Source organism: Protomyctophum parallelum, assembly GCF_964188405.1.
Source record: "Protomyctophum parallelum genome assembly, chromosome: 18".
In the NCBI taxonomy this organism is placed as follows: Eukaryota; Metazoa; Chordata; class Actinopteri; order Myctophiformes; family Myctophidae; genus Protomyctophum; species Protomyctophum parallelum.
Window position 1 is genome coordinate 29,920,875 of NC_139716.1, and position 9,785 is coordinate 29,930,659.

The 9,785-nt window shown below is 42.7% G+C and overlaps 1 protein-coding gene across 1 annotated transcript; it reads right to left on the reverse strand.

Moving 5' to 3' along the window:
- Nucleotides 1–5,753: 5,753 nt before the first annotated feature.
- mrpl52 (mitochondrial ribosomal protein L52) lies at nucleotides 5,754–9,491 on the reverse strand. The gene is made up of 5 exons (XM_083788717.1): nucleotides 9,381–9,491; nucleotides 8,864–8,933; nucleotides 8,648–8,715; nucleotides 7,451–7,515; nucleotides 5,754–6,062 (listed from the first exon to the last, which is right to left on the reverse strand). The coding sequence occupies exons 1-5, from the start codon at nucleotides 9,409–9,411 to the stop codon at nucleotides 5,922–5,924; spliced, it is 375 nt and encodes a 124-aa protein (XP_083644843.1). The 5' UTR covers nucleotides 9,412–9,491; the 3' UTR covers nucleotides 5,754–5,921.
- Between the last annotated feature and the right edge of the window lie 294 nt (nucleotides 9,492–9,785).

Consider the following 9,785-nt stretch of genomic DNA (forward strand, 5'->3'; position numbering starts at 1 on the left):
TAGTTTTCCACAGCATCTGAACTTAAAGGTGGTGTAAGTTGATATGTTTTAGTAAAACATATCAGTTTTATTTGTATTATATCATTGCTTTATAGTTTATTCGGTAACATATTTGATCCTGTCTACTAGAGGAGAGTTCCCCATTTAGGCTATCAATTACATTTTTTATAGTGTTCAATTTCCAATTTTGTTAGCTCCTTTATTTGTTTCATCACTTCAAATTTCACTTGTTTAATCTGTAAAAAAATAAAGTTAGTATCGTGACCTGAACATGTATTTTCTATTTACTAAATAGGTGGAGAGAAATGGGAGAAATGAGCATTCATTTCTATTGGAAAATAGAGCTATTCTGGAACACCTGTATATGTTGTTATATCTTTCAAGCCGGGAACACCTCTGTGTGTAGTTGCTATACAACCTGCTATACAGTATCTTTTTTCAGTTTTTCAGAAAACGTAGGTCAGGATTTAGAAGCCTTCTTTTCTTTTCTTTGACACTTTTTTTAACACTTATTTTGTATACAGAATACTGTAGTATACTGAATATACACATATATATATCAAGCTACAAGCAGTTTTATACACTTACACAGAGTTTTACTAAAGCCGGATTTATACAAGTAAGTATAAATCTTGAATTTGATGGTGTTTGGGGAGGGCACAGATGGAGCCGTGTGGGTAGTACTGGGTACAGTTAGCCATTTTGGACCCAGCTGCCAGCAGCCATGTGTCCAGCAGAGAGGTGGAAAAACTGATGGTCACGTTGGTTCCTGTGAATTGTGCTCCAACTGAGCTCTGTTAACTACATCTGGAATTCTTGAAGCGTCTACGCTCTCCAGCCTGGGAGTGTGTTTGTGTGTGTATGTGTGTGTTTAACAGGGAAAGAGATGAAGAATGAACTATGAGAGAATTAAGAGAAATGAGAGGGGACATAAAAAAGAAACGCAGGGATTTTTTCCTTCTCGACATTTCTAACCAGAAATCTTTCTTCCCCCCCCCCCCCCCACTCTTTTGCAAAACGCTTCCCTCCCTCTCCTATTTCCTCGCCTGCTGCAAAACTGTTCTTTTTTTATGAGGCCTTCTGATTCAAACCACTCCTCCTCCAACCGCAAGTATCTATGGTCTGTTTTCTCTCTTCCTTTCTGGTCTCCTCCTCCCCATAGTCTCTGTATTTTCTACCAACTTCCTTTAACTTTTCACATGCCATCTTGGTATACGAATAAACCGACTTCAATCCGGGTCACTGATCATTTTGTTATATTTTGGATATAACTTAAGTTGTACATGGATTGAGCAAACCGTTCTATAAATGAAAAAGAAAGTGCACATACATATTTTGTTAATTTTGCAACTGGTCGCTGAAGCCTGATCTATATTTAGTTAGTTGTGTGCCATTGTGGTCCGCCAAAAGCAAGCATTACTTGTATGTGTGTTGTGATCTTTTAGATCAGCTATTTTCTAATTACTAGAGGGCCCTCACAATTTACGTTGCACTGCCTGACAAAAAAAGAAAGAGAAAGTACCAAGACATGTACGCTTTTGTTAATTTTTGCTTGCTGTTTCGTATGATTCTCAAGATCATCTTTTTTCTGTTATGGATAAGTTTGGCACTGTACATCGTCCCGTCTTCTCTGCATCTACTTTTTCTCTTCTCACATCTGCTCATTCGCTCTTCCCCTGTGGCTCTCTCTCTCTCTCCCCTGGTATATCCATTTGTTTCTGTGGATCTGTCCCATACCAAAATACCTAGTCACATTCCAACTCAGATTTCCATTACAGTAACCCAGATTTTCTCCAGAATCTGATGTCAGATAAACAAGGTTGCTGTGAGTGTGTGCATCTCCCTTTTAGAGATATGTTGAGGTTGAACTACTGGACAAAATATTGATGGCTACGACTGGTTTCATTGAAATTATAGTCGCTTAAGCCTGATCTATAATTTAGTTGTGTGCCAGTACAGTACAGTACAGTACTGTACAGTGTGGCCTGCCAGAAATAGCCAATCTAAAAGCTCACAATGAATTACTGTATGCGTGTTGTGAGCTTTATGTCCATATATGGCGATCTCTGTATCTGTCAGTCCTTGTCCCTTTTTTCCCCCCATATATGGAGATCTCTGAAGTCATCAGATTATATGCCCATATATCCATATTGTGCCCATGTGGAGCTGACTGATTTGTTTGGCCTGATGCCATGACGACACATTGAGGTTAGACAACACATTTAAGGGCAAGCTGCATTGGGAACTCCTTATATGGTTATGGCTGAGCCATGGTGACATCAGAGGTCTGCCCGCCCACCCACCAGACAGTCCTCCCTAAATTAAGCCAATTTTAATTATATATATATATATATATATATATATATATATATATATATATCTCAGGCATACATGCACTGCAGCAGTGCAGGCCAATGATCTCTTACAAATGGCTGACAAAGAAACAGTAAAATAACTCTCTATAGCAGGGTTGGGCAGCCATGTTAGTTTCATGGCTTCCCTTTCTTTCTCTCTCTCTCTCTCTCTCTCTCTCTGTCAGCCATATTACAGTTAGTGAGGAACTCGTTGTGTCTGTCTGGGTAACTCAACCACATGGCAGGCTCAGCACGCCTTCGTTATGCCAGGCAGGAAGTGGCCATGGACAGCTGCTTGCAATTCAACCTGAGACTTTGTTTGGGTAACCTACATTGTGGCGCAAATGGCCTTCTACTGTAAGGGTACTACTGACTCTGGACTTTTCGTCTCTCTTCGGTTTTTACTTCAGACCCACTTGAGCCCACTTTTATACATGTGCGTTCTACATGCTCACAAGAGCTCCTCTTCAGTGTGCACATAACTACAGTAATGTTACCTCCCACACAGTGCAACACATATACAATAATACAGTGGCAAACAGAGAGGATGAAGCAAGAAAGAAATAATCTCCACCGCTGAAAAACAAACGTGTTTACAGTATGTCCATGGGTTAGCTGTACAAAGAATGTATCTTACAAAATACCAGAGGGCCACATCATTTACAATCCAACAAGCAAGTGTAATTAAGGCTTGCCAGCAGTACCGCCTGTGACACACACACACACACACACACACACACACACACGCACACACACACGCACGCACGCACACATGCATGCAGTCCGCCCAAGCCTGCTCTTTGGAACACCCGGTTTCAGGTCCTCAGGAAGTAGTTGCTGAATCAGACCTTCCAGTTCCACCCCTCACCCCCAGGCCCCCCCAGGTCTCTGCCAGGCCTCCCCACCCACTGACCCAGTCATATCTGCCAGGAAACCTCCCCGTTTCATCTACGGGCCTGCGGGTGAAGCTGCATTGGCCCCGTCAACTAATCCTCAAAAAACAACCCTCGCCACATCTGAAGAGCGAGTGAGCTGAGCTGCGTCGCTCGCTCACCCACTCCTCTCCTCTTCCTTTCTTCCTCGCTCCGCCTATAGTCCTCATCCTGCCTCTCTGTGCACACGAGCACAGCTCGCTGACCCCCACCCACCCCTTCATTGACTTCTGCACAATAAGCAACATCTGGTTCTCATTTCCCCAGACCAAAACAACATGGGGGAGGGGGGGTGATCGGGAGGAGCATTGGGAGGGTGGGCTGTTGAGAAGAAAAACTCACAGCCAGCAGGACGTGCATGGCGGAGGAGAGGGTGGTGGGCTGGCGTTACATTAAACTAAGGCTGCTTATTGAGTGCGTCGATAGTCCAGGTGCTCTGTGTGTGTGTGTGTGTGTGTGTGAGAGAGAGAGAGAGAGAGACAGGGAATAGAGTGAGCAAAACAACATAAGTGCGAAAACGAGGTTTGGCCAAAGTGTGTCTGTGATGTCAGAACATAACACAGCTGTGTCCCCAATTCAGTGGCCACTCCGGCCAGTACCTTCTAAACTAAAGCCTGATTTACACTGTGTCGTATGTGATTCGTCGTGAGCTTGCAGATTTGTTTTAACACATACGAATACGATGGAGGCATAAATTAGGCAGAAGGTTGCAGCCTCAAGGGACACCCGGCTCCTGAATTAGGATACAATATGCCCTTTTTTACTTTTTTCCTATGCATTTTATTTCATTTGGTGACCTGTGTGTCCACCCACACATCTTGTAACACTACAGTCAGCTAGTTTGGTCAACTCCAGTCCTGTGAATTTTTTAAACAGGGGGAAAAAAAGCTCACCATTTACATCGAAAAAAAATAAAAAAGAAATGTGCAACTCAGCGGCTAGCTGTTGTAATTACAGTGGGGATTTGCTGAAGTCTGCAAGAACAGTGAGAGGGAGGGATGGATGGAGGAAGACGGGGACGGATGGGGAGAGAAATGGGGCAATAGCAGAAAAGGTACAGAGAAAGGGGGAACTGCACAGAGCCGCTTACCTCACTTTGTAAATAGTCTGTAGCACACTTTAATTAATGCTGACTTAACAAAAAGGTACAGCTGCTTCACGGCTAAAACTAACACACAGTAAAATACTGTGATTTTAGTGACTATAGGGGGACCCATGGTCAGTGATTTTAGCCCTACACATTAATGGGGGAGGCAGGCCGTAGCTGAGTGGGATAGGTTGTGTGATAATAGTAAAGTTGCAGGTTTGACCCTCTGACAGTGTACACCCAGTGTCAGTGGCCCTGAGAAAACTTAACTCTCCCCCCCCCCCCCCCACACACACACACACACACACACACACACACATGTGATAATCTGAGCAGGCATCTTCTGGGTGAAGCAGCAAAAACAATTTCCCCTCCACCTGGGACCACAAGAAATTCCGTACACTGTATAAAATCTTCAGTGTTCAGCCACTAAACAACAAACCACAACTCCACACTACTTGAAATACCTGGTGACCTTTGGACCCGTCTCTGCCTGACTGTAGATGGCGGTCCACAATCCTAGATGAGTATAGAATGCAGTACTACCACAAGCCGACAGTCACAGGGACATGCCTGTGGGATCACTTCAGATATTAATCCTCCCCTCACCATCATGGCAACATTCACTTAATCATCTTTCCAGGCAGGACACATTGTTCTATAAACTAGTTATTCCACTATTTTCAGTGCATACCCTCCAAAGATGTAGCTCTTAAAACCTCTTGTCTTAAGCCCCAATCCCCCGCCGGCGGGGGCAGTGGCTGTCCACCTCATGAACAGCTCTCAGCGGGTAAATGGGGCTGGTCAAGGTCTCAGGTTCCAACTCCGAAATTTAGATTTTCCCTCCTGGACCCCCCTGGGGTTTAAGAGGTTTTAATGCCAGTTTTACCAGTAACATCAAGTGGAGCTTTTCTGCATTTTGCAGGTCCTGCTCAGTCTCAAATATGTTTAAATTGTTTTTCTAACTAAAACAACCCCTACTAAAAGTTAATTGCTACTCCTAGATGTGTTCTATGCTACAGGAAAACATCACCAAGATGTATCCACCGTTTTTGCCTTCTCTATAAAAAAAAGATTGTCTCGACACGATCCATTTTTAAAAGGTACTTGACTGAGCTGTGGTCAGTCATACTAAAATCCTAGTTAAGTATTACACAAAGGTGTGCACTCGCCCTCCAGGCTCCTGCTCTCACACAAAACTGCTTGATTCATTTTTTGTCAACCTCTCCCTTCCTCTGCCAGCCCCCACAATACACCCCTCTGAGTCCACCACTAGACAAAATGGCGTCTGAAAACTTACATTCCTTTGAAATGGTGAAATGCTGCATTCTAGTGGCAGAACACAGACATTAAGTAAAGTCTTAAATGAAAGACCAACCATTAATGATCATACTTATTTTAATTATTTCATGAATATTGCATATACACGGTATATGCAGACAGCCAGACACACACACACACACCAAAAACACAGACCCGGGGAAAGTATACTAGCAAGACATTCCGTTCATACGAACCATCACAATATGTTCATAATAAACCTAATGACTACTTTTTCAGCAATAGACTTCCTTTAGGTTTGAGTAGAAGAGACTTCTTGCTCTCCTCCATTCGCTTGGCCTCGTCTTGTCTTTCGGCACATGCCTCAATCCCTCTATCCATTTCTGTGCTCAGCAACACTATACGTCTCTGAAAGACAGACAAGACAGAATGAGTGAATGCCACACAGAGCCCCAGGGTTTAAAGCAACAACAAAAAAATCCCAAGACTGAAAATGATGTTTTGCAAATCTGTACTGATGCCATTAAATGACCCCTATGAAATCCTCAGGACTGAAATCAGTCCCCAGGACTGAGAACTTTAAGCCCGGAGAGCCGCCAGAGCTATAAGTTGCTCTGATGAAGCCCAAGAATGCCTTGATTGAAAATGTAATTTTCAGACTGTCCATTTAAGTAGGGTGACCATATATTTAGCCCCTCTAAACAGGACCCTTAAATCAATGCGCACATTGTAGTGTCAAAGAGAGAACCTTGAACGGTTCAAAATTGAACATTTCAATACGCCAACCTTTACACATTCTAAGAGATGTGGTTACCTAAGGGTGTCAAATCCCAAGAATGTTCTTTAAATCTCTGATTTGACGTTGCTTTGGATCATTCATTTTTCGACTACTCTTCGTCTTCTCTGTTATCTCTGTATGTGTAAGATACAAGAGTTGAGAAAGTGTCTCTCTATGCAAAACGGATAGCCGTCTTCTCTGCTATTGTTCTGTTGCCTACACATCAATCAGCAGTTGATTGGTTTCACCAATCGCTCAGAGCGCCAATACACAGATGTGTAGCTAGGTACCAATGTGGGCTATGGGGGCAGACATCAGGGGACTGCCCATAACTTTGACATCCCATTACTCCAACTACGTGGCTTCCGTGTGCAGTTAGGGATAGGGTTAGTAATGGGGCCAGTCGGACCAATGGGTTGTCAAAACAATGACACGACACCCATGATGACACAGGACAGTAATGAGGCCGATTTTTGCTGTAGATAGCCCTAAAACCCTAAAAGTGGTTCCCGTCCTGAATGGATTTACTCTGGCTCTAACCTTTGTCCCTAGTTTACACCAAGAGTGCCCACACTATTTTGACCTGAGGGCTAATTTCAAAATGATCAGCTCAAGATCTACCCACCAAAAAGAGTTGCCTATTATCCCATTGATGAAAATATTGTAAAAATGAGGGGGCTTTGGAATAGCAGCGCTGGCGTTACATATAAGTCTATAAGGAATAGGAAACGATTTTGACAGCAAATTTTGATTTTAGTTTTAGTCAGTCTCTTGAATAGTTTATTTAGTCTTAGTCACATTTGACAAACATTCTTTGTCATAGTTATACCAAAAATTGTTTATTTTAAATTGAAATTATATATTTTTAGGGGCATGTCATGTGGTGGTCTACCTTTGTGATCTACCTTTTGGGCACCCCTGCTCTACACCAAATCTCTTGGCCGAAAATAGAAGTCATTATAGATCTTTGCCCCACTCTAGGGTTCATGTGGTTAAAAGACAAAAGGCCACAACTCACTGATAACTCCTCACTCTCTTGTCTCCTTCTCTGTTGTCCCTTCATTGGAGGTGCTGGTCTCCCATCTGTATGTTTAGAGAAACAAGCAGAAAATGATCACACACACAAACCATCATGACATGATGATTTATTATTTTTTGTAAATTAACTTTGTTTTTGAAGTTTTTTTTTTTGTCATTTTGAAATCTGAAAGATTGTACTACAAATCGTACCTTTTGTAAGATCTTAAATTTGACAAATGCTGCCCCCAAACTTCAAACCAACTATCACAAGTCCCTATTTCACATCAATTCCATGCGAAGGAATGCCCCCCCCCCCCTATGTTTCTTCTTATGTCAGTAACCGGTCTAATGTTGCTAGTCAGTGTAGCTTTTTTTTTTAATTTAATGTTTTTTTCCCACGATTTTGTAACCCATTTTTCACCCCCGTCTCAATTATCTAATGTGATCCTGGGCTCTACACACCCTCCGCCAGCCTAGTCCCCATATATGGGGGACATGGGGAGAGCAACAGACTTGAACTCATGCTTCCTTCATGAGTGTCCAAGTTGCTCCTTTACACGTGACAGGGGGGGGGGGGGTTCCCTGGTTGGACGTAGCGCGTGGAAGAAACACGTTATTCCAACCAGTTCCTTTCCCCTCCAGCAGGCGCCCCGGCTGGCCAGGGGGAGGCAGTTTAGAGACCAGGATTACTGCATGTTTTTTGAGAGGGTACCCTAGGGGACACGGGGAGAACATGCAAACTCCACACAGAAAGGCCCTTTCGCCAACCACGGGTATGGGCACCAATGACGCGGAGAAAATGGAAAAAGCTGTTTTTGAGGGGCGCTATCACACACACACACACACACACACACACACACACACACACACACACACAGACAAGTGTGTGTGTGTGTGTGTGTGTGTGTGTGTGTGTGAACACCCTCTACTTCTACTACATCCACATAGGAACTTTTGTTCCCGCATCACCTCTCTTCTTTCTTGAATATGATTAAAGGAAAATTGAAAGCCAACCAAGGCCAAATTCGCTTTTCCATTTTTGTTTGAAAATAATAATAAAATATTGGCACTGTGGTACACTGGTCCAGCGGTTCAATGGAAGCCACCAGAACAAAAAAGGCAAGGCTTGCAAAGGTTGTTAACTGTTAATGTAACACCGTACTTAGAAGCCCAACATGCCTGTGAGGGAAAATACCTGCAAATGACCAATCAGGAAGATCTGTCAGGGGTCCATAACGGGATCCATTTACAGCAAGTCCATGTCTGAAAATAATAAACAAGCCAGTTAACTGTTTCGGTCGGAAATATCGAAATCAAATGAAATAGTAGCCAACTACTGTACATGCAAACGTTTGAGTGATAAGAACAATCTGTGTATAGACATTAGACAATATTGTTTGTGTGAACTTACTCCTTTCTCCATTTTTGTCCAGCCTGTGCTGCACATGTTGTGCTGATGGACCTGCTACAGAGCCTCAAAGCTGAAAATAGGAAGAGATTTAATCAGCACGCATTTGTATTCAAAATGTTCTCTTCACCACGCACGTACATTACTATTTTGATAGTTTAAATAAAAGTATAATTCCCTGACAGCTGAATATAAACAGCTGTTTTTATTCAGCTGCCAGGGAATTGTTGCAAATCAAATAAAACATTTGCAACGATGTCAGAATAGTGTGTGGGACTGTGGGTTGTCAACAATATTTAGAGCTGTAGCTTTAGTTTAGAATGTTAGCATAAAGCTAGTAGTCAGCACTAAGCACTGCTACCTACCGCATTCACTGACAATAGTAAAGACATACAGCTGATTAAATCGGTCAGTGGTTGAACTTAAAACCCAGCCACAGCAACGCAGAACATGATGTAGTTGTACTAAGGCCAGTAGGTCACATACAAATGAAATGATAAATAACCTCTCAGGGTCTCACCTGAAGAGCACATCTTCATGGGCGCCGCCATGTTGTATTTATCTTACGTTTATTCACCCGCGCCGCTAGATGGTGCGCAAGATACATTATCCGGTTCTATGTTAACCAAACGTTTTAAGATAGATTAACTGTCTGTTATTGCCGTTACAGCAATATGTCAAATTAAATGTCACGGTTCAATTGCAGTCATATAATTTTAGCTACTTTGATGCGTTATAAATGAGTTGTTACTTTGCTACATTTTTAAGTTTGATATTATCTTCATATTTTACTCTCGGTAGTCGGTTTCATCCTGCATCCCACGAATCGATGTGAGCAGCATGCAACGTGCAACCCATGTAGCTCTGTCTGGTCCATTGCTTTGAAAGTTTAGGAGCTATATAACGTGAACGCCGTGCACGAGAT

What these genes read in the sequence shown, in the direction of transcription:
- mrpl52 (XM_083788717.1), bottom strand. Translation starts at nt 9,411, where the DNA reads ATGGCGGCGCCCATGAAGATGTGCTCTTCAG. An exon ending in GGACAAAAATGGAGAAAGGA is followed by an intron (nt 8,716 to 8,863) that starts GTAAGTTCACAC and finishes TATTATTTTCAG; the next exon opens with ACATGGACTTGCTGTAAATG. An exon ending in AAGAGAGTGAGGAGTTATCA is followed by an intron (nt 6,063 to 7,450) that starts GTGAGTTGTGGC and finishes TCTGTCTTTCAG; the next exon opens with AGACGTATAGTGTTGCTGAG.